This window comes from Bubalus kerabau, chromosome 17 (assembly GCF_029407905.1).
Source record: "Bubalus kerabau isolate K-KA32 ecotype Philippines breed swamp buffalo chromosome 17, PCC_UOA_SB_1v2, whole genome shotgun sequence".
NCBI lineage: Eukaryota > Metazoa > Chordata > Mammalia > Artiodactyla > Bovidae > Bubalus > Bubalus kerabau.
The window spans coordinates 16,354,449-16,379,771 of record NC_073640.1 but is presented as its reverse complement, the minus strand read 5'-3'; the positions used below and the strand labels follow the sequence as shown (position 1 = coordinate 16,379,771).

Here is a 25,323-nt window from a genome sequence, read left to right as displayed (position 1 = left end):
TTCAAAACAACTGTGAGTATGTATATGTGTGTGTGAACATGTGTTTGTAAAGGAGTTTATTGCTTTCTTTTCAAATACATAAATTAATCACTCCAAAGTGGGCCAGGGGGCTCAGTGGTAAAAAAATTTGCCTGCAGTGCAGGAGACACAAAAGCTGTGGGTTCCTTCCCTCATCGGGAAGATCCCCTGGAGGAGAAGATGGCAGCCCACTCCTGTATTCTTGCCTGGAGAATCCCATGGACAGAGGAGCCCGGCAGGCTACAGTCGATGGGGTTGCAAAGAGTTGGACACAACTGAGCGCATATGTGTGTATTTTCTTTGTACTGTTCTTCCCAGTTGATGCATTGTTTGTAATGCTATCCCAGGCATTAAATAGCTTCTATAATAAGATATTTCAAAACTACATTGTATCGCAATGCGTGAATATACCACCCAAACTTCTTTAAACTCAGAAAAATGTGTTACGTTTGGGCCTAAGCTAATTTTCATGTCTGGTTTGAAGATTTGAAATAGTTCCTTACAATCACTGGGGTTTTAGAGTCACAGGAAGTTGATTTGTCTTCTGATAGGTCAATGCTGAGAGGATGCACAGAACTGAGTGGAAATGGCGTGGGGGGCCACATCACCCTGCATGTGTCACCGGGACCCTCCAGTTAGTCCAGGGCAGGGGCAGCATGGTGATGGAGCCACAATTCCGCGGCATGAAGCTTAGTTAAGTGACAGCCTGTGGTGCAGTGAAAGCCTGGGGTGCTCCCAGGGTGCCTGGAGGCGGCGTCCTGGGAACCACTGTCTGACCGCCCAGTGTGTGCTTGTCCATGGAGGTTTGCTGGGGCAGGAGGCATTCACCCAGAATGCTTGGGAGGGCCTGGCGTTCGGCTGCCCCAGCCCACTTCTCCTGTCCCAGCCACACTGTGCCTGCTGCCTTGGACACTGCTTCTGAGCCCCCGGCCAGGAGCTACTTGGCCACTTGGTGTGAAGATGTGCCCTGTGGCCTGCCCTGCTGCCAGAGCCCTGGGACTGGTGACACCGGGGCAGGGTGGCTCTCCGTCTGCCCCCTACAGGCATTCACTGACTAGGCAGCACCCCCACATTTTTGGGGTACTGGCAGGAGTGATTTCTGTGAAGTCTGTCCCCTCACGTGATTCACATAAAAGCAGCCAAGTTGAGACTGTCTCCGCCAGCCACGCCCTCCCCGGGTGGGGGCCCTCCAGGGAGGAGTTCTCCAGGGAGGGGCTCATTGCCCACTGGCCTCCAGTGACTGTGGCTCTGTCGGCCCAGGCAGTCCTGCGTGGTCCCGTGCGAGCTGTGAGTCCTGGGCCTTCAGAACCAGAGGGCCAGGCCTTTGAGGCTGGGGTGTGGGGTTGGAACCGAGTGACCAGGGACAGGTCTCCAGTTGGACCGAAAGCCGTCTGGCTGTGCCCTGACCCATCACCATTCTCTCAACAGGCCGTGGTGGTGCCCCAGGGTGGTGGGCAGCTGTGGATCTTCGGTGGGGAGTTTGCCTCTCCTGACGGAGAGCAGTTTTACCACTACAAGGACCTCTGGGTGCTGCATTTGGCCACCAAGACCTGGGAGCAAGTCAGGTGAGGTGCTGGGTGATGAGCCCAACCCCTGGGCCCACGCCTGTCCCCTGCCAGCATTTGGAGCTCATGGCACGTGGCTCTGGGAAAGCACGTCGTGCAGGCCTGATGGTGATGGCGGCGGCACCTGGTGGCGTGTCCCGCGGTGACCTGCCAGGCTGTGTGTGACGCGTGTTGCCTCGTGGTCTTCAGCCTTGCCAGGTCTGTGACAGGTGTTTGTTCCAAGGAAGCAGGGAGGCACTGGAGATGTACAGTCACTGCCCTTTGCAGGGCTCCCCGTGGCCACGGACTCCAGCCCCAGCTGAGTGTCCCACTCGAGCTGTGCTCTGCTGCTGTTAGCTCGGTGACGCTTGCAAAGCATTTGAAGCCTCCGTCCTGAGTCAGAAGTTGTTCCTGCTGAGCAGGTCTTTACTTCATTGTTGATTGTAACTGAAGGCGGAGAATTCTGTAAGAAATACTGTGGAGGCTGCTCCATGCTAATACAGAAGTGCAGAGACAGCTCAGCCTCTGTTCCAGCCTGGGTAGAGTGGTGTGGCAGGGAAAGTGTCAGGTGCTTTATTTCTTGTCTTTTTGTCTGATGGATTTTTTTCCAAGCCTGCCTTCTGGGCCATGGTCTCTGGTTCTCAGTTAGGAGATGAGCAGAGGGGCAGAGCTGTGCTGAGCTCTAGGAAGAGCTCAGTGGCAGGGCGCAGCTGTGTGACTGACCAGAGCCCTGGTCCCTGCGGGGTGGAAGTCAGGGCATGGAGGCTGTGTCCCTGGCTTCACCTCTTCCTCTCTTTGCCTCCATTCCCCTTGTTATGGCGCTGGGCTGCAGCCCCCGTGCCGCCCAGCCCAGCATGGTCCATAAAATGGCCAGGACAGTGTGTCTCGTGTGGCCTCTTTTCTTGCTGTTGCAGGGTCTGCGGACACCATGGGTAGGGGGCGGGTGTCTCAGGAACGGGTCCTCAGTGAGCCACACCCCAGAAGCCACAGGAGAGGGACTGCCTGAGCATGGTAAGGAGGAAGCCTTCTCCAGGGGGGATGACGCCACCAGGATAGTGGGGTGTCATGGCAGCTGTACAGCGGAGAGTGAGCTCGTGTCCAGAATAGAGACTTTCTGTCGAGCAGTCAGCAGCAAGCTCCTGGATGTGAGACAGCAACCTCGAGGGCTCCCAGAGCAGGTTGGGGCAGTCCGGTGGGGTGGGCGGGGCAAGCAAGGTCATGCTGGCCAGAGCGCTGGCAGCTTCCTGTTGCACGCCTGCCATCCACCCCATTCACCTTTAGGAACAGACCCTAAAGAGATACTGCTTTTCATTTCATACAGGAAAGCATATATGGAAATATAGTATATGCACGAGAAACGAAGATGCGGAGCAACACGTGCCTGAGTGTATGTGCACACACACGTGCCTGCAGAGTGGGCCAGAGTGAGCTGCAGGCCCATATGTGTGCACACATACACGCACACACAAGTGCATTTGTATACACACGGTCCAGAAAGGTCTGGATGTTTCCAAGTTTTCTTCTGACTCGTAGATCTTCTGTTTGTACCTGTTCTAGTATCGCACTCCATTTTAATTGCTATATGGTTACAGCCAGGTTTTTCTCATTTACTTAAAAAATTACTTTGCCATGCACTCATTGTTTTCATAAGAGCTTTAGGATCAATTTTTCAGGTTCTGTCCTTAACCATTCTAATGGGATTTCGATTGGATTGCAGTTTGTACATTGCACCTAGGGAGAATTAACACCTTTCTAATCCTCAGGGCCCCCCTCCCACGCCGTACCCCAGGAACGTTTCACATACCTGCTCTTAGGAGTCTTAGTTAGGTTTATTTTTTGTCATTCAGTAACCTTTAAACTAGCCCAGAAGTAGACTTTTCAGTCAGAGGGCGTGTGTTCCTAGAGCCTTCTCCTGTGGCACTGTGGGCACAGCTCTGAGCAGCACCCAGGGGTCTTGTCTGGGCTGTTTCTACATGTTTTCAGGCTCCATCCTTGCTTCACAGCAGCAGGCACTACCGCGGGGCGGCTGCCTCGTCTGCACTAAGAGGGGGTGTCCTATAGGACTCAGGAGGTTCAATAGCACGAGTTGGTGGTGGAGTGGCTGGGAGACTTGTCAGCCTGTGAGGAGGGCTCAGAGCCGAGCGGACACCTGTGTTGGTGATTCTTGGACTGCAATGCCTGGGGAGCTCTGAAAATGTGTGTTCTTGCCCTCCTCCCTCCAGACGTCATCTGATCCAGAGCCGCTTTTAAATGGGCTCAGGAATCTGCATTTGACAGCAACCCCTCCCCGCTGCTCAGTGACCCTGATGCAGACGGCCTTGGATCTCAGCTGGAGGCCTCGCCTACCAGCGGGTCTCATGCTTATCTTAGGCACTGTTCACTGATGTGAAAAACGTCTGCTGCCCTGTAAGAAAACTCACGTAAAATGCCTCTTAGATCCTTCACAATGAAAAAGAGTGTGGATATGGCTTCTGTAATTTATTACTTCTTGCAAAATGGAAGCACCTCCCCACTTGTGTGGCAGGGACATGAGGGCCTAATTGACGAAGCCCAGCATAGCTGCAGAGAAGCCGGTGGACTGATTACTCTGGGTGGGCTTTGTCTTGGAGCTGCTGCTGCTGGTCACTGGGCTTGATTATTAATACGCTGACATAACGGTCATGGTGGGGAGAGGGGTGACTGCTGGCAGCTTCTCTGTAATTTTTTCTTAGTGACCGAGAAGCAAAGGGAAGGAGCTTCGGCCAAAATGAAGGCTGGTTTTGCTATTTCTGGGGAATATCGCTGAGCCTGGGGGAATCCACACGGTGTGGGCTCCAGTCCTGGGAAAAGCGCAGGAGGAGTTCACTGTGAACTGAGTTTCTCCAGACTCCAGGATTTGGCCCCGCTCTCTAGAAAAGTATTAGAACCCCTAGAAAAGTTTCGTTTTCTAGGAAATGTTTTTTACTCTTCTGGGTGTAGTTTGAGGGAAAGAGAGAGTGAGAAAAGTTTACCCAATAGTGAAGGCCGCAGAGACGGGTTATATCGGCACTGGGGTCTGTAGAACCTTTCTCAGCTTGTGAATTAGCGTTTATGGAGCTGTGCCTGAGTACTGGCACGGGGGCTGATCCACAGTGCTCTTAATGTATGAAGCCTGGACGTTTCCGCCAGTTTTTCTTGAGCAATGACACCAGGAAGTTGACAGCTAAGTGGATATTGTGCCCGAGCTCCTCGTCTGTCATCTCCATGGGGCCAGCAGCCACTGCCAGACCCAGCACCATCTCCATCTGGAACTTGATCCTGGGCTTCACTTCATCCACTTTGGTCTCCGTGTCCTCATCGTGGGTCTGCAAGGAAGGGAACCTGCCAGCTTTCTTCAGGCCTGGGCCCCACATTTGTGGGGTCTACTTGATCAGACTCTGAAGCCAAAACCACATCATACTTCTTGTCCAGCTTCTTATTCCTGTTGAATTCCTTTAGTGCCTTGATGTCCACGTGGGGGATACTCACAGCCTTGGCCTTACCACAGTGCTGCTGGTCCCCCAGAGTGTGTATGGAGAATAGGGGCGGGGAGTGGGCTTAAGCCTGATGGTCCTGAGAAGCGTTTGAGGGTCATAGTTTTCGTTGTTGTTCGGGCCACGCCACATGGTGTGGGATCTTAGTTCCCTGACCAGTGTTTGAAGCCATGCCCCTGTGTTGGGAGTGCGTAGTCTTAATCACTGGACCACCAGGGAAGTCCCTTCTTGGCTTTTAAGCAGGCTTTTCTCCTGGGAAGCAGGGTGATTCCCAGACGTCCGCTTCGTCCTTCCTGTTTGCCCTACCTGTGTTTCTGTAGCACGTTTACGAGTAGCCCCTTTAGAGACTTGGCTGTCTTCCTTTATGCACGCTCTCCATTCTAGCAACGTTTAATAGACGTCATGACAGTTTGAAACCAAGAGGAAAAGTCCTGGTGTTACTGATGTCGAGGAGACCAGAGGTTAAATGTCAGCACAGCCTCCCGATTTACGTTGGGCAAGCGTGACCAGCTTTACCAGATGTTTTGCGAGTCCCTTCCGTCTCTGCCTTCGGTGGTAGGTGCCTGCACAACTGACCTGATTTTAAGAGTCTGCCTATGAATCCTCTTTTTACTTTCGTAGCATACAGCCTCTCTCCCTATCCTCAGCTGCATTTCCTCCAGAAAGTAGGGGAGAAGAGTGGGCTGTGCTCTGTGGACGTGCAAAGGCAGGAGTCGACATTTACCCGCCTGTCCTGTCTCCTGTCTTTCCTGGAGGAAGAAGTGGCAATCTGCTCCCGTATTCTTGCCTGAAACATTCCATGGACAGAGCTACCTGGCAGGCTATAGCCCATGGGGTTGCAAAGAGTAGGACATTGCTGAGCTACTGAGCATCTGTCTCTCAGAGCACAGACTTCTCTGTGGTAGTTTGTTATTATATGAACACCCCACGAATGGTGGTTTTGGTACTGATCGTAATAGTTAAAAGAAGGATACAGCTCTGATAGGCTGCCTGGATTCTAGAAACTGCTGCTAATTATTCTGTGCAATGTGATTAAATACTTAATAACTCCCCAAATCTGTTTTTTGAGTGGTGCTTGGAAAAGTAGGGCCAGATTCTGAAGGTACCTATTTGCTTATGGGGAAGATGCTGTTGCCTGTGGTTTGAGTCCGGCTTCCGGCCACGTCAGAACCAGTCTTGCAGAAAGGTCCCTTCTTTTTCTGAGGATGGGCCGCTAGATCAAGTTACCCATCAGCTCAGCCTGTGTGGCCTTGAATCTCTGGGGTTACGAGAGAAATTTTTCCTCTGCTCAGTAAATGTCTCAGGAACAGCGTGGTACTATGGCATATCTTTTGTAAGGTGTAAAGTTTAAAATAACTCGGGGACGAATTTGCATACTGAGTGCCTAACGCTCTGTTTGTATCCGAAGCCCGTGGAGTTACTTGATGTGTGTGCCTGTTCTGTAAATGTCACTGCAGCAGAGGGCTGGAAAGGGCCCGGGTGATGCTGAGTGGCAGCGTGCCCTGCCACAGCGCCGCACCACACGTAACTCGGATGTGCTGAAAGCTCTCCCTCCCACGGCAGGACACATGTATTTTCGTGCTGCTTATAGATCTGGCTGAGCAGGACATGTGAATTTTTTAAGACTCCATATTTAGGAGTGACGGCAGTTGAAAAGTGCCTGTTGAAGATTGAAATATAAACAGGTTTTTTTGGGTGAGTTTATTTTTCTGATGGGGTATATAGAGCCTTTTTATAGGAAAAAATTCCCATTTTGGTTACAAAACACAGCAGTACTTGGCTACTGCCAGGAAAGTTAATTGAGTCCTCCGTGCCTGGCCCACGGAAGGATGACATGCCCTTCAGATTCTTGGGCGGGAGACCTGGCCTGGCCACCCTGGGGGGCATCTCGGGGCTTGGCTTGCTGGCACTGTTTCTGTAGGTCGCTGGGCCTCTGCAGTCACAGTTACTAGAGTAGCACTGGGAGCATCTGGGCTCTCCTGTGTACCTTTTCGGAAGTAGAATTGGAAGCGAATCTACCAGCTTTTGAATGAAAACCTGTTTCCCAGGTTGTGTATTTGTTAAGTGTTATAACAGAAAGTTTCTCAGAAAGGGAGTCTGCTGCGCACCCAGCAAGGTGGTGGTCTTCTCATTCACTTTCTCTGTTGTGTAGGTGGCTGTATGTTGGGGCTCGTCACCGTGGCACCCAGTACGGGGGCATGGGGCGGTGGTGTGGCCGCTTCTCCTGTGGCCTGCGGCCTGCTCCGAGGACAGTGCTGCTTCCTCTCTGCAGAGAGTACAGGCGTGGACCTGTGATGTCGTGGCCTGGCACAGCCCCTCCTTCTGAACTTGTCCTTCTGGTGTTTTTTTATCATGAATTTACTTGAGAAAACATGCTTACTCAATTTGTGGGTGATAAAAAGCTAGGAGGGAAAGCAAATAAGTTGGTTGGCAAAATCAGCTTCCAGAATCATCTTTGTGGACCACATCAAGCAGGATGAAATTGAAGTGGGGCTGAGTTTTCCTTGTAGGTTGCATTTGGAAGAACTGCCCTTGCTAGAAGGGAAGAAGGATTTAGTAAGTTGAAATCCTGGTCGTTGTCTGCATATGGTGATGCTACCCCAAGGCTGATGCTTAAAGATTGGATTAGCAGGATGTAGTTGACAGGGACAGATAGTTTTTGGTTGACTTTCCATGGCTGAGTACATTGATCAGTTTGAATGACATGTTGAAAGGGATGTTAGTAAACTGGGCATTAGGAGAGAGAGACTGGGATGCTGAGGTGTTTGAGGAAAGGTGAGAGAAAGGGATTTGTTCTACATTGGAATAAGGAAGGACCCTGGGGGTCCTCATGGCCACATGTGATGAGTTGTTCATCTGAGATTTGCTGGTGGGGAGATGCTGGGATGGGCAGCTCATGCTTCTCATTCGAGAGTCTCTGTTGTATCTTTTAGGGCCCGTGGTTTGGGGGAAAGCTTTGTAGAAAAAAGTGGAAATTGTAGAGAGGAGCTGGACTGGGAGGCTCAGGTTGTAACCATCCTTTGTAGCCTGGACTTGGTGGTTGGATTGTGTAGGTGGGAGAGCCAGATGGAGATAGCACCAGCGCAGAACAGGGTGAGCAGAGGTAGCCTGGCAGATGGGCCTGGCTTGACCACGTCAGCACTTTTTAAATCGGGTCACTTGTTTCCTTACTCTTGAGTTTTAAGGGTTGTTTATTTTGGATAACGGTCCTTTATCAGGTGTGTTCTTTGCAAATATTTTCTTCCAGACTGACTCTTGATATATCTTTTGCAGAGCTTAAGTTTTAAATTTTAATACAGCCCAGCTTGCATGCGTGCTCAGTCACTCAGTCGTGTCCGACTCGCTGCGACCCCGTAGACTGTAGCACACCAGGCTCCTCTGTCCATGGGGTTCTCCAGCCAGCAATGTAGAGTGGGTTGCCGTTTTTTCCTTCAGGGGAGCTTCCCTACGCAGGGATTGAACCATGTCTCCTGCGTCTCCTGTGTTGGCAGGTGAATTCTTCACTGCTGAGCAGCCTGGGAGGCCAGCTTGTCTGTCAGTCATTTTACATGTAGGCCTGGGATCCATATTGAGTATTTTTTGCAAAAGGTTTGCAAAAGGACACGTAAGGTTTGTGTCCAGGTTCATTCTTTTGCATTTGGGCGTCCAGTTGATCCAGCACCATTTGTTGAAGAGACTGTCTTTGCTCCATTGTATTGCCTTTGCTCTTTTGTCAAAGATCAGTTGGCTGTACTTTTTAAAAAATTGACTAATTAGGTTTTGGCTGTGCTGAGTCCTTTGCTGCATGCAGGCTTTCTCTCATTGCATTGAGCGGGGACCATTTTTCATTGCAGTGCGCAGGCACGCAGGCTTCTCGTTGCAGCGGCTTGCCTTGCTGCAGGACACGGGCTCTAGGGCGAGTGAGCGTCAGCAGTTGCTGCGCGTGGGCTCAGTAGGTGTGGCGCATGGGTTTAGTCGTTGCCCCATGGCGTGCATGGTCTTCCCTGAAACCATGGCAGGCTGACTCAGCCACTGGAGCACAAGGGAAGTCCTGGTTGACTGTACTTAGGAAATCTGTTTCTGGGCTGTCTTTTCTGTTCCACTGACCTACTTGTTTATTCTTTCACCAATACCCCACTGCTTTGGTTACCATAGCTTTGTAGTGTAGTCTGATGTCAGGAGGTCTGGTTCCTCCAGCTCCGTTTTTCTTTCTTGGGATTGTTTTGGCTATTTGAGGTCTTCTGTGTTTTCATACAATTATAAAAATCTTAGTTCTATGAAAAATGCCATTGATAATTTGATGGGGATTGCACTAAATCTGTAGATTGCCTTGGGTAGTATCCTTTTTTGACAACGTTGATTCTTCCAAAGAACGTGGTATGTCTTGCCATCTGTTTATGTCAGTTTCAATTCCTCCCCTTCCCCCTCATCTTCAGTTTCTTTAATCTCCGTCTTCTATTCTGAGTACAGGTCTCTTGTCTCCTTAGGTAAATTTATTCCTAGGTATTTTATTTATTTATTTTTTGATGTAATAAATGGGATTGCTTTGTTAATTTCTCTTTCTGATCTTTCATTGTAGTATATAGAAATGCAGCAGGTTTTTATGTATTAATTTTGTATCCTAAAACCTTACCAAATTCATTGATGAGCTCTAGTAGTCTTTTTTTTTTTCATAGTTTTCTGTTATCATGTTTACGATTTCCTGTATATAGTTGCAGGTCATCTGCAAACAATGACAGATAATTACTTCTTTTCCAATTTGGATTCCTTTTCATTTCTTTTTCTCCTCTGATTACCATGGCTAGGACTTCCAAAACTGTGTTGAATAAAAGTGGCAAGAGTGGACATCCTTGTTCTGTACCTGATTTTAGAGGAAATGCTTTTAGCTTTTCGCCATTGAGAATGATGTTAGCTGTGAGCTTGTCATATATGGCTTTTATTATGTTGAATTAGGTTCCCTCTGTGCCCACTTTCTGAAGACTTTTAGTCATAAATGGGTGTTTTGTCAAAAGCTTTTTCTGTGTCTGTTGAGAGGATTATATGGTTTTTATTCATCAGTTTGTTAATGTAGTGTATCACACTGGTTGATTTGCAAATGTTGAAGAATCCTTGCCTTCTTGGGATAAATCCCACTTGATTATGGTGTGTGATCCTTTTAATATGTTGTTGTATTTAGTTTGCTAGTATTGTGTTGAGAATTTTTGTGTCTATGTTCATCAGTGATATTGGCCTGTAATTTTCTTTTATGGTATCTTTGTCTAATTTTGGTATTAGAGTGATGGTGGCCCCATGGAATGAGTTTGGAGTGTTTCTTCTCCGGTTTTTTGGAATAGTTTCAGAAGTTGTTAACTCTTCTCCAAATGTTTGGTAAAATTTGTCTGTGAAGCCATCTGGTCCTAGACTATTGTTTGTTGGAAGTTTTTAAGTCGCAGTTTCAATTTCGGTACTTGTGATTGGTCTGCTCATATTTTCTACTTCTTCCTGGTTCAGTCTTGAAAAGTTAGAACCTTTCTAAGAATCTGTCCATTTCTTCTAGGTTGTCTTATTTTATTGGCATATAGTTGCTTGTAGTAGTCTCTTGTGAGTCTTTATATTTCGTGATGTCAGATGTAACTTCTCCTTTTTCGTTTCTAATTTTATTGATTTGACCCCTCTCCCATTTTTTTTTTTTAGTGAGTCTGGCTAAAGGCTTATCAATTTTGTTTATCTTTTCAAAGAATCAGCTTTTAGTTTCATTAATCTTTTCTGTTGTTTTCCTTTTTATTACATTTGTCTCTGCTCTGTTCTTTATGATTTCTTTCCCCTTTTGCTAACTTTGGGTTTTGTTTCTACTTCTTTCTCTCATTGCTTTCAGTGTAAGGTTAGGTTTTTTTGTTCAAGACTTTTCTTGTTTCCTGAGATAAGATTGTATTGCTGTGAACTTCCCTCTTAGAACTGCTTTTGCTGTGTCCATCAGTTTTGGGTTGCCATGTTTTTGTTGTGATTTGTTTCTAGGTTTTTTTTTTTTTTTTTTTTTAATTTACTCTTTGATTCTTTAGTGATACATTGGTTGTTTAATAACATTGATTTGCCTCCACATGTTTGTGCTATTTAAAGTTCTTATGACTGGTTTTTGTCTCATAGTGTTATGGTCTGAAAAGATGCTTGATATGATTTCAGGTTTTCTTAAAATTACTGCAGCTGGCTTTGTGACCCAGCTTGTGATCTGTCCTGGAGAATGTTCTTCGTGCACTTGAGAGGAATGTGTATTCTGCTGCTTTCAGGTGGGATGTTGTATAAATATCACTTAAGCCCATCTACTCTAATATGTCATTTAACGCACTGGGGGATTTTTGCAGAAGCTAACACCTGTGGCTGGCAATTTGTTACATGAGTGAGTTTTTTAAACAATTGTTCATGTATTTGGCTGGTTTGGACCTTAGATGTGGCGTGTGGACTCTCCGGCTGCGGTGTGTGGGCTCAGTAATTGCAGCACATGGGCTCCAGAGTGCGTGGGTGTCGGTAGTTGCAGTACCTGGGCTCAGTTGCTCTGCGGCACGTGGGATCTTCCCAGACCAGGGATCGAACCTGTGTCTCTGCATTGGCAGGGGGATTCCTGTCCACTGTGCCACCAGGGAGTCTCCCTTGTGAGGCTTTGATAAAGCAGCCTATGTCTATATGTACAAGATTGTTTCAAGTTGCTGGTGTTAATTTCAAATGCACTTCTAATATCCTACACTTAAATTCTCCTCATGGTTGCTGAGTTTGGTGTCATATTTGTGTGTGGGTCTTTCCTACCTTTACCGTGTGTTTGCCTTTACTGATGAGCTTTTCTGTTCATAACTTTCTTGTTTCTAGTTCACGGTCTTTTCTGCTTAGAGAAGTTCTTTTAACATTTGTCGTAAAGCTGGTTTGGTGGTGCTGAATTACCTTAGCTTTTGGATGGAATCTCTGACTCGATGGACGTGAATTTGAGTAAGCTCTGGGAGTTGGTGATGGACAGGGAGGCCTGGCGTGCCGCAGTCCGTGGGGTCGCAAAGAGTTGGACATGGCTGAGCAACTGAACTGAACTTGCTTGTCTGTTAAACTCTGTAAAAAACGTGTGTTTATTGGGCTGCGCCTGGTCTTTGTTGCGACGTGCGGGCTTGGATGCTTGCTGCCCCTTTCCTCGTGTGTGCTGCCTGTTATTCCCTGGATACGGGGTGTGCGGGTGTTGTGGCCCATGCGCCCTGGTATGACGGGGCAGTGATCAGTGCCTGCTTGTGGGTCCCCGCAGTGGTGGCGGCCGCTGGGCCCATGGGCCTGTGGGACAGTAGGGACAGTGCTTGCTGCCTGCTTCTGAGTTTCTTAGTGGTGGCAGCCTGCGAGCTCCTGAGATGGCAAGGACAGTGACTGGCGCCCAGTGCTGCCCATGCGCCCTCCAGATTGGGGGGCAGCACTTGTCACGTGCTCGCGGTCTCTTGGCGGTAGTGGTGGACTGTGTCCTCCTCATACAGTGGGGGCAGCGCCTGGTGCCTGCTCGTGGATCATGTGGTGGGAGCAGCGCTTGGGGCCTGCTCGTGGATCATGTGGCAGGGGCAGCACTTGGAGCCTGCTCGTGGGTGTCTTAGCTGTTGTGAGGCCCATGTGTGCCTTTGGAGTTCATGTAGGTGTGTCCTGTCCCCTGAGAGTATGTGTGCAAGGGAGGGGGCTCTGTGGTGGTCCTGCCCCTCCTTTGTGTGCCCCCAGCAATGGTGCCTTGCCTCCGGCGGGCCCAGGCTTCTTCCCAGTGCACCCTCAGTGGCCATAGTCCAGCCTCTTCAGACTCTATCGGTGCAGCTAAGCCCGATCCTCCCCCTGGATCTGACCTCTGACGCCTAGGCATCAAGCACGAGACCCCCGCACACACCTGTGGACAAGCGTCTGAGGCTGGGGAGCGCAGGGTGGCGGTCCCTGCTGGCCGTGCAGGTCCCTCTGTTGTGCCTTCTGCTCACGGGGTCCCGTGCTTTTCTCTGAGGCTTCAAAGCCCCTCCTACGTCCAGGCTGGTCTCCCTGCCGGTGAGGGGCCTGCCCCGGGTGCAGAGCCTCTCCCGCTCCTCAGCCCCTCCATGGGTGTGGGTCCCCTTTCACATCCGTTCAGTTGGTTTGCTTTTTCTTTCTCTTGCCTGGTTACGTGGAGGTTTTCTTGCGCTTTTGGAAGTCTGAGGTCTTCTCCCTGGTGTTTAGTAGATGTTCTGTGTGAGTCGTTCTACTCGTAGATGTGCTTTGATGTGTTTTTGGGAGCTCACGAGCTCCACGTCCTCCTCCTCTGCCTGCCAAGCACCTATTTTTTGTATATTTTCAATTTTAGATCACCAGGTGGTCCTTCAGGCCGGAGTGGACATCGGATGGTGGCCTGGAAGAGACAGTTAATCCTTTTTGGTGGCTTCCATGAGAGTACAAGGTCAGTACCAACAGGAGGGTCCTCTTTTCCTGGTACAGTAAGGAGGGGGCTCTCTGGGAAGAGCCACTTAGAACACACTTGCAGGACACTGCCCATCTCTAAAGCAAGGGCTGACGGCATGGGCACATTGCTTGGGCAGTCGCACAGGAGGGCCCCGAGCTTGGTTTACTGCTCTGCTATCCCTGTTGTGGAATTCTTCATAATTGTTAAAATGACTGTTTATGAAGTGTTTCAAGAGTACAAAAAAAACTTAAAGTTTTGTGAAGAGTAATCTGTGTGGTCATCATCTGTATCAAACAAATTAGTTCGACCTTGAGAACTCAGTTGCAGTTTTTATTTATCTTACATGCAGAATTTTTTTGCTAGATACCTGCCATGTGAAATCTGAGAAAACAGTGGAATGTGATGAAGTACTTTAAGAACCGAGCCCCCGGCTTCCTTAGTTCACCTACTGAAAGCCTTGCTCCCACGGAAGGGTGCATTTGGTGGTGGGAGCGAGTCAGAGAGTCCACATGTGCCCCCGTCCCGTTCCCAGTGCCCTGCTGTGGATGGGTCTCCCAGGGCCACAGTGGCCTGCCTGTGGGCGCAGGGCCCCAGACAGGGTGCCTGAGTGCAGGAGGAGCGACAGGAATCGTGTCTGACGGTGGAGCTGCTTGCTCTTTCCGCGTGTCCGTGCGTCCTTCCTGCAGAAGCAGGCCCAGCTCTCATCATGTGACTCTGACCCGAGCCCCTTGCCCACGGCTGCCTGTGACCTGCCTTCAGGGCACCATTCCCCCGTGTGTGACTTGGGCAGACCCACCCTGCCCCATTCGTCTTCCTTCTCAAGGCCCCATCTGTGTTTTGAGTTTTTTGCCCCTGAAGTCCCAGGAGCGTGGTGTGAGCAGGGCCACTGTGCCTTTTGGAATGCCTCAGAAGGCACAGTGTGTAGGAAAGGCACCTTTATTTTAAGTGAAGTTCACGTTTTCATGTTGCCACCTCTTTGTTTTGTCCGTGTTACAACAGAGATTACATCTATTACAATGATGTGTATGCCTTCAACCTGGACACTTTTACATGGAGCAAGCTGTCCCCATCCGGGACTGGGCCCACACCCCGGTCGGGCTGCCAGATGACCGTCACCCCTCAGGGCAGCATCATCATCTATGGTGGCTACTCAAAACAGGTAAGACGTGCAGGACGCAGGGGGCTTCTGTCTGCTGTGCTTTCAGTCTTGCCAACGACGAGAACCTCAAATGAGATTGCACGTTAGTTTAACGTGAGTCTTTTCTGTTGTTTAGATGAGACATGGACAGAGGTGCGTGGTCTGCTCCTCTGTGAACACACTGAGGTTCTGTACAGCCTTGCTGTGTTCTCATCTGTGTCCCACAAGGTGCACCCCCCTCCTTCCACTCTGCCCCACCCCCACTAAGCCAGCGGTCAGCCCTTGCTCTGGAAAGGAAAACAGACAGTTTTCTGTAGTTGTGATCTGCCCGGGCCTCATCTAGACGTGAGAGACGTGGGCTGTGGCCAGGGCTGCCTCTTAATCACAGCAGATGCTCCACAGAGCCAAACAGGATGATGAACAGCAGGCCGCCTTAGGCTGACCCCACTTTAATCAAGACAGGGTCTCATTCCCCACCGCTGCTTCTACAGCTGCACAGACAGCCAGGGGGCAGTCCTAGCACCACGATTCAGAGCCCACTGATGCCAGGCCTTGGCATTGGATGGAATGAGAAGCTGGTCTGTTTGCCTTCTTGGGGGTTTACCAGAATTGATGAAAGACGCGGGTGTGATGGTGTGGTTCATCTGGGTGGGGACGCCCGTCACAGGAGCAGCGCGTTGGTCCTCCTGCCCTTACCACCCAGCCTGGGGTGTCTGGTTGAGCTAGGCAGCATCCAGGGAGGCAGCCTGTACCAGCAAGCCCTTAGCTCATGGGGATAGACCTCTTGGTGGCTTCTGTGTTCCACAAACAGTCCATCTGGGGACCTCAGCCATCATCAACCCCAGTTCTGAAAAATCCCTGCCATTGTCGGTCCAGCAGAACCAGTGTGAAGTGGTGATAAAGACTGACCTCTGTTGCCAAGGTGCTGAGGGCGGCCTCTGGCCGGCAGTCGTGCTGGCAGGCGGAGAAGGAAGGCACCGTGTGCCTCACTCTTCCGAACATGGAGCCAGGAAGCAGTCCTGGCAGGTTTATGGCAGTGCGTCCTGGCCTGTCCAGAGGGCGCCCCAGCACACACAGTAGGGTTGTTCGTCCACCTGCTGCGAGGCGGCCCAGCATGCCCTTGACCTGCCCTGGTGTCCCCTGTGTTGACCGGGCCTTCTGCTCTGCTGTCAGGCTGCTGCTGTGTCTCAGTGCTCAGGCCAGGAGTGACGTGGGGGCCCTTGGCCCCTCCCTGGCAGCTCTGTGTCCCTCAGCTTGGTGCCCCCATGCCCCCGCTCCAGTCCTCCCCCAGCGCTGTTGGGAGTCCTTTCTCAGAGTGGCCGGGAGTCCGGTCCGCTGCAGTGCCGCCTTGGAGTGCCAGAGCGCGCCCGCTGCCGGGACCAGGCGCACCACAGTTGGGAGCCGCCAGGGCTGTCTCGTGCTGACAGTTGAAGGGCCTGGCTCTGAGTGTGAGGCTGGGGCAGCAGGAGACTCAGGACATGGTCCAGAGCTCGTGGTCCAGGCAGGAGGACGTGGGGGCACGCGCACAGGCCGTCCTGGGCTCTGGGGTCACTGACGGTTGTGCTGTGACGGCTTAGCGCTGTCACACTTGGCGCACGTCTCTCAGGTGTCCGTGTGAGCAGAGGAAGGAATCGTGTGTGAAGTGCACGCCCGAGTCACCACTCTGTGGAGTCAACGTCCGCTCACCCTTGAGAACAGCCGAGACCCCAGGTGGACGCGCCACAGCCCCCGGGAGTCATGCCCAGCCCGTGTCTTCCAGTGGGAGGGCTGAGCGTTGTGCCAGCATGCTGGGCGTCACTGGGAAGGACGGCACAGGCCACCACGAGAGAGGCCAGTGCACGGTGGCCTCCAGTCACCCCCGTGAGGATCGGGGGGTGGAATGGGGGCGTTGCACACCAGGAGGAGCCCTGACGGCTGCAGCCTCCTTGCACCCCGGCCGCTCTGTGGAAGCCATTGACCCGGCGGGCAGAGTGCCTGCTTGGGAGGGGCTCTGGCTCACAGGCCACAGGGGCCGTATTTACACGTGACGGTGAGCAAGACCCGCTCCGCTCACTGGTCTAGGAAGGATGGTTGCTGTCGGTGGAGCAATGCCATGGATACCGCGGGTGTAGGGGGACGAGGGGGAGGGCTGCGCCGGCTGTAACTGGTTTCTAGTGACCTGCCTGTGGCGCCGACTTCCCCTGTGTGCCCCCGTGGGTGAGGCCTCGGTGTGGGCTTAGTTCCCGTGAGTGGGGGGCATTGGCCTGGAGGGTGGGCCTGGGAGTGGCAGCCACTTCCTGGTCAGCCTGCAGGACGGGAGGACTGTCCTTCGCGGGGACTGTGGCACGCAGAGGCTGGCCGCCTGACGGTGAGTTTCCCCACGGATGAAAGAGGAGGCAGGGGCCTGGCCTCGTCCTTGGTTCTAGGACGCTTAGGCCACAGTCCAGTCTTGCAAGGTGGATTGTTTCGTTTTCTGAAAGGAAAATAGCTTTTCCCTTTACAGTGAACACAACACATACTCATTAGTAAACAAGACAAGACGAATTATGTGCACTTCGGCTGAGAGAACAAAACCATACCGCCCAGTGATAAGGCCTTGCACCCAGACCTGGGATTCAAGGACTGTCCAGTGAAGTCCCAGGGCTCTGCGGGGAAGTGGCCAATTCCAGAACTGGGGCAGGGAGTGTGTGAACGATGCTGGATCCCAGGAAACTCAAGAAATCTGCACCAGTGGGGTACATCATGGGCCTGGAACCCGCTCTAGAGGGTCCCCAGGGGCAGAGCTGGAGGCATGTGAGCAGCGGAGTGAATCAGGTGGTGTCAGACTGTAGCCCAGAGGAGACCCAATGGTGCACGGGTGCAAGCCAGATGACAAGCCAGTGACTGAATAAATTCATACACGAGGAGGAGAGGCAGACGCCCTGTGCACTGTTCCACCCCAAGGCAGACCCTCCACCTTCCAGGAGGTGGGGCACAACCCCCACCCCCCGTTAGAGGGGCTGCACAGAGGGACGCTCCTCCCACGAGGACAGGCTGGAAAGTTGGGGTGGGGGCAGTGACTGGACCTCGGAGAAACCTGGTGAACACCTCAGCCAGGTGGCCCAGGTCCACGTCTGCTGTGGCGGTCACGGTGACAGCACGCACCCCTGGTAGGGTGGGATGGAGGGGCACTTGCCCTCTGAGACCCCACCCGGAACCCACAGCCTGTCCAGTCATGAGAACAGTGTCGGACGGGTCCCAGTGGAGGGCGCTCTACAGGACACACAACCAGCACTCCTCAACATCAGGGTCACCAGAAACAAGCCAGTCTGAGCAGTCTTCATGGCCCAGGAGGCCTAAGGATCCACGACAGCCTGGTGGGCTCTGGGACAGGAGAAGGATGTTGGGGAGAACAGGAGTGTGAGTGAGCCATGGGCTCAAGTGTGGCTCATTGATGGTGCCACACACACCCACGAAGTCAGGGGATTACAGGAAGGGGAACGGTGCAGGGCATATGGGAACTTTCAGTACCAGCTGCTCAGGTTTTCTGTAAACGTAGAAATATTCTGAAGTTAAGAGTTTATTAAAAATCGGGAGTTTGAAGGACAAAGGCCTGGAAGTAAAAGCTGCTGCCCCCAGCAGCTGGAGCCCCCAGGAGAGCCAATCTGCCAGGTCGCCGTCCAGACGCCTGTGCCCTGACGGAGAGATGCAGTGTGCACACTGGGTGTGCTCTAGAGAGCCACGTGTCTGCCCGGGCCGTGGGCCTGGTGTGAGGCAGGCGGTGCTGCTGAGAGCTTGGCGAAGCTTCTGAGCGGCTGTGCCGGCGTCTGCACAGTTTCATCCAGTCCTTGGACCACAGCTTGAGTCCTGATATTCAGAGGTGACAGGGATGGAGGGCACGTGGGGTGAAGGCAGAGGGTGTCTGTGTGATGACAGGAGAGGTCCCCGCGCCAGCCCGTCCACCCCGAGCCGCGCTCGCCTCTCGGTCACAGGTATAACCCTTAGCAGAGGGCTTTGTCTGTGCGGATGGGCTTGGAGGGAACTTGTCGTGTTTCAGATTTTGAAGCTGATCTGAGTGAAGGCTCCCGAGTCGCCTCCACAGGAACTGGGACCACGAGTTTGAGGGGCTGTGCATGGCGTGGTGTGGCACTTGTTCTCACGGCTCCCTGTTCCTTTTGCAGAGAGTCAGGAAAGATGTGGACAGAGGCACCCAGCACTCTGACATGTTCCTGCTGAAGGCTGAGGATGGGAGTGAAGGTGTGTGCGCTGTGCCAGGGACAAGCCACGTGGGCGGCTGTGTGTCGGTGGGAAGGTGGGCAGAGGGTTTGGGGCTGGTGGGCAGCCCCTACACGTGCCCCCTCACCCACGGGCAGGCCTGCAGACACCTCGCCAACAGCTCCCACATCCCCTCCGGGGCACCGAGGATGCAGAGTTGAAAACCCTGGTGGTGTCGGTCCATCCACGGTGCCTGTGTCATCTCTCACTCCTCCTGCTCAGTGGTGGGAAGTAGACTCCTGGAAGGCTTATGGTGGGGTTAAGTCACCACTGTTCTTTCTTGTTAATTGAAGTATAGTTAATGTTCAGTGTTGTGTAGTTTCATGTACTCAGCAGAGCGATTCAGTTATAGCTAAGTATCTCTGTTGCTTTTCAGACGGTTTTTTCTTATAGGTTGTAAAATACTGAATGAGGTCTTGTGCTCACAGTAGGTCTCTGTTGATTTTACACACAGTGACGTGTCTCTGTTAATCCCGTACTCCTAATCTATCCCTCCACACTTTCCCCTTTGGTAATCCTGAATTTGTTTTCTATGTCTATGAGTCTGTTCTGTTTTGTGAGTAAGTTTACTTGTATTGTTCTTTTTAGATTCCACATGTAAATGATATCATATGATATTTGTCTCAGTATGATCATCTCTGGGTCCATCCGTGTTGCTGTAAATGGCATTATTTCATTCCTTTTAATGACTGAGTCATATTCCACTGTGTATATGTATTGCATCTTGTTTCATCCGTTTCTTCTCTCGGTAGTCACTTAGGTGTCTTCCCACTGTTCATTTTTTAAAGCTCAAAAACTAGTGATTTGGTGAGAGAAACCACTGCCTCCTCCCCACCCTACAGCCATCCCCTGCACTACATACCAGTTTAGGTTTTTTAATTGCTATAACAGTGCTTTATACTGGCTTTTCTCAAAAAAAGAAGTGGGGGTTGCGGGGGAGGCGGTTAGCTTGCGTGGTGCCAATGGTGGAAGAGAGACCTAAGGGCACGGGGCCTGTGTGGCCCTGGGCCGCTCCCTGCCCTGGGAGGCGCGTCTCTGTGGGGCCAGAGGCCTGCTGGGCAGGGGCCTGTCGTCCTCCCTGCTGTGACGTTCTTTCAGTACAAGGTGTTTCTCGGGTGCAGAGGTGATGGGGACGTGGAGCCAAAGTGTAGCGCCCCTTCCACCCGTCAGCGAGCCTGCACTTGAAAGGGGACTGTGTTCTAGGCAGTGGAACCCTAGCCCTTCCATAGTTGGGGGAGCACACCCCCCCCCCCCCCGACCTCATGTGAGGCACGCTGACAGTCTTCTCTTATTTAAACACTGAGACGCTGGTTATCATGAGTGATCTTATGGTCTGCTGGTGCATGCAACTGGGGTCGCGCCTCCAGGGGATGCTTGCTGTGGGTCGCTTCATTACAGAAAGACATCCCTGTCCTTCTCTAAATGTGCTGGGGAGACTCCCTCACGTACCACGCCCAACCCCCTCTTGAGGATTATTGGCAAACCCAGTGCCCACCCAGAGGGCAGGACTGCAGTGCTGGCCTGCCCCAGGGCGTGGTGTGCGGGGTCCCAGAGCCAGTAGGCGGGCCTCCTCTTCACCCCTGCCTTCACAGCACCTGCTCAGTACGCCAGGCGAATGTCGGAGGCTGTGTGGACGGGCGACCTCTGTGTAGACTGGCCCTCGAGGACGCACGACCTCTGGGGTGGCTGGCCCAGGAGGCACAGACCATGGCTGCGCCCTCCTGCAGGTCCATGGGTCCCTACCTCCTCTCCTTGGCAGGCAAGTGGTCGTGGACACGGATTAGCCCTTCTGGAGCCAAGCCCACGCCGAGGTCCGGATTCTCGGTGGCTGTGGCCCCAAACCACCAGACGCTGCTCTTCGGAGGGGTGTGTGACGAGGAGGAGGAGGAAAGCCTGGAGGGGGACTTCCTCAACGACCTGCACTTCTACGACCCCGTCAGGAACCGCTGGTTCGCAGGGCAGCTGAAGGTAGCGTGGGCCCCCGGCCTGCAACACCTCCCCTGTCCCTGGGTCTGTGGAGCTCTGTAGTGCCATCGTCACCGTCTTCACCATCACTGAAGGCGGGGACCAGGTCGCCCCTGCCCTTGCTGCCAGCACAGGCTGGGAGTGCGGCTCGGGCTGCTGTCCTGGGGCTGCATCAGGTCGGGGGCCTCAGAAACAGAGCCCTAGGGCCAAAAAGGAGGGCGGTCCACCCCGTGGGGAAGACTGGCTCCGGACAAAGTGCCCTGGCGCCTCTGATGGGGGTCGGACGGCGTGAGTGCTGTGCTGTGGCTCGGTTCTCCGAGAGGTCACCCTGGCGGGGTGTGGCCCGGGACGAGGGCGGGCGCGGGGGTCCTCTGACACCTGAGCGCTCCCCGCATTGTGCTGCACGCTCTCCATCCGCAGGGGCCCAAGGCGGAGAAGAGGAGGCGCAGGCGGGGCAGAAAGGCGGAGCCCGGGGGCGCCGACAAGCAGGTGGCGAAGGGGCCCAGTGCCCAGGAGCCCCTGGAAGTGGTCAGGGAGGTGGTCTCAGAGGACGGGACCGTGGTCACCATCAAACAGGTGCTCGCTGCCCCAGGAGCAGCGGGACAGCTGGAGTCGGATGACGACGACGGCTCCGAGGAAGCAGGTATCGCCCTGGTGGAGCCCAGCCCCCGCTCCAATGCCATGCTGGCCGTGAAGCACGGGCGCCTCTACCTCTACGGTGGCATGTTTGAGGCCGGCGACCGCCAGGTGACCCTCAGTGACCTCTACTGCCTGGACCTCCATAAGATGGAGGAGTGGACGATCTTGGTAGAGACAGACCCAGGTGAGGGGGAGCGCCGTCCACCCTGCGCCCACAGAGAGTGCCTGCAGGCCCGGGGAGGGCATGGGCTCACCCCAACACCACTCGTGAGCCCCGGACCCGCCCCAGGCAGTGTGGCCTGGACGCCTGTTCTCCCCAAGGGGCCCTGTGTGCCTGGAGTGGACCCTCCTCCCCACCGCCCTGTCATACCACAGGCAAGCCACTGCTCAGTCCTGAGCTGAGGCTGAAGTACCTTCAGATCTTCAGTCTGGGGAGAGGCTTGGAGTGGCTGAGAGACCCTCCTGTCTCGGAGCACAGCCTCCCCGCCCAGCCCTGCTGTGAGAGGCAGGGATGAGGTGTTGGCCTTGAGCCCCAGACATGCCGGGTGGGCCCCGCGCTCACGTCCCGGTGTTTAGGCAGAGGGTGGCGTCCTCGGGGCAGCCGCGCTGACACTGGTTCTCCCCTTTGCCTCAAGAATCTCAGGAGTGGCTGGAGGAGACCGACTCGGATGAGGACAGCGAGGAGGCCGAGGGTGCCGAAGGTGGCGGGGAGGACGAGGAGGAGGAGGAGGAGGAGAGCGGCGAGGAGGGCGGGGGTGAGTGCTGGGACACTGGGGGGAGGGGGAGGGGAGGAGCCTGGGGCCAGGGGAGGGGCCCGCTGCCTCGAACTCACAGCTCCCCTCCTTTTTTTGGTAACAAGATTTTAAAGTTAACTAAGTTTTTGTTAAAGCTTACTTTGCTGTGTAGCTTAGATGGTAAAGAATCTGCCTGCAATGCAGGGGACCCGGGTCCGATCGCTGGGTCGGGAAGATTCCCTGGAGAAGTAAATGGCAACCCTCCCCAGTATTCTTGCCTGGAGACTCCCCTGGACAGAGAAGCCTGGTTGGCTACAGACCACGGGGTCACACAGAGCTGGACACGACCGAGCCACTAACACTTTGTTTCACTTCTTTCACTTTGCTGTGTAGATGTGCCCCCGAGGCAGGCAGCCGGCGTGCGTGTTTCTCACTGTGCGGAGGGCGTGTGAGCACTTGCTGTGAGCGGGGCCTGTGCTCTTTCCTCGTGCAGTCCTCCATGGAAGTGGGGTGCTCACACGCTCGCTCCGCAGGACGTGGGCCCCTTCCTCACTGAACATATTTCTCTCTCCTTCCCCACCAGAGGAGCACCCCTCAGTGGCACCTGGCGAGCTGTTCGCAGACTACCTGCCCAGGACGGAGCAGCACTGGCTGAGGTGTGCGCGGGACAGCGTCGGGCCCGGCGCCCCGGAGGGGAGGGTGCTGAGGGCCGCACAGGTCCTGGCCCAGGCCTTCTACGACGGCTCTGCTGGAAGATGGACTGAGGGAGGCGCGGTTCCCTGCGGCTTAAAATAAACTGACCTGGCCCGAGGCACTGCCCCTCTTCTGTGCTGCACATCTGGCTGGGCCTCTGGCAGGTCGGGGCCGGAGTGAGGGTGAGGGTGAGCTGCGTCCACGGTGCAGTGCTGGGTGGGACGCGGGGCTCACGGGGCTTCCCTTGGCAGGAGCAGGAGTCCAGCTCTGCCTGACTGCACGGTCAGCTGTCTCATTCGTGTCTAAAAGGTGCCGGTAGCCCCCTACCGCTTGCTGTACAATTTTCTTAGTTCTTTGGAAAATAAAGTGCCTGCCGGTGGGTGGTCTGATTGCTGTGCCGTCGGGCCTGGCCTGGGGTCTCCTGGTGTGTCTGCCGTGTCAGCATTGCCTGGGCCCTCCATGGGCCTCCTGCCTGCTCCGTGCTGTGCTGGCTGGCTGGTGAGCCCACCTCCCCTCCCCACCTTTGGATGGGCTCCACCCCTTTCTCTCACTGGCTCCCCAGGACTGAGACGGGGCTCCCCTGCGTGGAGAGGGGACTCGCCTGGGTGGAGTCGGGGCTTCCCTGGGTGGAGGGGGGCTCCCCTGGATGGAGTGGGGGCCCCCTGGATGGAGATGATCTGCCCTGGATGGAGTGGGGGCTCCCCAGGATGGAGGGGGGCTCCTCAGGATGGAGAGGGGGCTTCAGAGGGTGGAGGGGGGGCTCCCCAGGACGGAGTGGGGGCCTCCTGGATGGAGAGGATCTCCCCTGGATGGAGTGGGGGCTCCCCAGGACGGAGGGGGGCCCTTCTGGGTGGAGAGGGAGCAACCCAGGACAGGGAGGGGCCTCCCCAGGGTGGAGAGGGGCTCCCCTGTGTGAAGAGGGAGCTCCCCTGGATGGAGTGGTGTTTCCCAGGGTGGAGAGGGGATGCCCCAGGGTGGAGACAGGGCTCCCCTGGACGGAGTGGGGGCACTCCAGGGTGGAGAGGGGATCCCCTGGATGGAGCAGGGCCCCCGGGTGGGGAGGTGGTGCCCCTGGACAGAGGAATCTCCCCTTGGATTGAGGGGGAACTGCCCTGGACAGTGAGGGGACTCCCTTAGACAGGGGGGACTCCCTGGGTGGAGAGGGGCCCCTGGATGGAGAAGCGGTCCTCCCGTGAAGGGGCTCCCTGGAACGGGTGCAGGGCCCCTGGACGGAGAGGGGACTCGGGACTCCCCTGGATGGAGGTGGGTCTCCCCTGAAAAGATGGGGCTCCCTTGGATAGGGTGGGGGCTCCCCTAGACTGAGAGGGGGTACCTGGGACAGAAAAGGGGCTCCGCTGGAGTGACAGGAGGCTCCCTTGGACAGAGTGGGTAACCTAGGATGAAGGGGGACACCCTAGACAGATTGAAGGCTCTCCTGGACAGACAGAATTACCCAGGATGGAGTAGTTCTTGGGATGGAGAGGGGCTTCCCCTGGAAGGTGAGGGGATTCTCCTGGAAGGAGAGGGGCTTCCCCTGGAAGGGGAGGGGATTCTCCTGGAAGGAGAGGGGATTCTCCTGGAAGGAGAGGGGCTTCCCTGGAAAGAGGGGGGATTCTCCTGGAGGAGAGGAGCTTCTCTTGAAGCAGAGGGGATTCTCCTGGAGGAGAGGGGCTTCCCGTGGAAGGAGAGGGAATTCCCCTGGAAGGAGAGGGGATTGTCCTGGAGGAGAGGGGATTCTCCTGGAGGAGAGGGGATTCCCCTGGAAGGAGAGGGGATTGTCCTGGAGGAGAGGGGATTGTCCTGGAAGGAGAGGGGATTGTCCTGGAAGGAGAGGGGCTTCCCCTGGAAGGAGAGGGGATTGTCCTGGAGGAGAGGGGATTCTCCTGGAGGAGAGGGGATTCCCCTGGAAGGAGAGGGGCTTCTCCTGGAAGGAGAGGGGCTTCCCCTGGAAGGAGAGGGGAGTCTCCTGGAAGGAGAGGGGATTGTCCTGGAGGAGAGGGGATTCCCCTGGAAGGAGAGGGGATTCCCCTGGAAGGAGAGGGGCTTCCCCTGGAAGGGGAGGGGCTTCCCCTGGAAGGAGAGGGGATTCTCCTGGAGGAGAGGGGATTCCCCTGGAAGGAGAGGGGATTGTCCTGGAGGAGAGGGGATTCTCCTGGAGGAGAGGGGATTCCCCTGGAAGGAGAGGGGCTTCTCCTGGAAGGAGAGGGGCTTCCCCTGGAAGGAGAGGGGAGTCTCCTGGAAGGAGAGGGGATTGTCCTGGAGGAGAGGGGATTCCCCTGGAAGGAGAGGGGATTCCCCTGGAAGGGGCGGGGCTTCCCCTGGAAGGGGAGGGATTGTCCTGGAGGAGAGGGGATTCTCCTGGAAGGAGAGGGATTGTCCTGGAGGAGAGGGGATTCTCCTGGAGGAGAGGGGCTTCCCCTGGAAGGAGAGGGGATTCTCCTGGAGGAGAGGGGCTTCCCCTGGAAGGAGAGGGGGATTCTCTTTG

At 54.3% G+C, this 25,323-nt stretch overlaps 1 protein-coding gene, 1 long non-coding RNA gene and 1 pseudogene across 5 annotated transcripts in view; 2 read left to right on the top strand and 1 right to left on the bottom strand.

The window, feature by feature from the left end:
- The window catches only part of KLHDC4 (kelch domain containing 4), a 32,365-nt gene extending 9,125 nt beyond the window's left edge, over positions 1 to 23,240 (top strand). For 3 of the 4 annotated variants that reach the window (XM_055551984.1, XM_055551987.1, XM_055551985.1), the window contains 8 exons: positions 1,447 to 1,583; positions 13,341 to 13,433; positions 14,436 to 14,595; positions 18,714 to 18,789; positions 20,567 to 20,775; positions 21,193 to 21,595; positions 22,047 to 22,166; positions 22,729 to 23,240. In XM_055551984.1, coding sequence (XP_055407959.1) covers positions 1,447 to 1,583; positions 13,341 to 13,433; positions 14,436 to 14,595; positions 18,714 to 18,789; positions 20,567 to 20,775; positions 21,193 to 21,595; positions 22,047 to 22,166; positions 22,729 to 22,940 — 1,410 coding nt within the window. In that variant the 3' untranslated portion in view covers positions 22,941 to 23,240. The remainder of the gene's footprint in view (positions 1 to 1,446; positions 1,584 to 13,340; positions 13,434 to 14,435; positions 14,596 to 18,713; positions 18,790 to 20,566; positions 20,776 to 21,192; positions 21,596 to 22,046; positions 22,167 to 22,728) is intronic. The other variant, XM_055551986.1, reaches the window with a different exon arrangement.
- Positions 1,601 to 4,030, top strand: LOC129631166 (uncharacterized). The gene is made up of 2 exons (XR_008703915.1): positions 1,601 to 2,573; positions 2,884 to 4,030. It is a non-coding gene; the product is annotated as an uncharacterized LOC129631166 (long non-coding RNA).
- LOC129632058 (60S ribosomal protein L10a-like) lies at positions 4,630 to 5,185 on the bottom strand (annotated as a pseudogene).
- Positions 23,241 to 25,323: the final 2,083 nt, after the last annotated feature.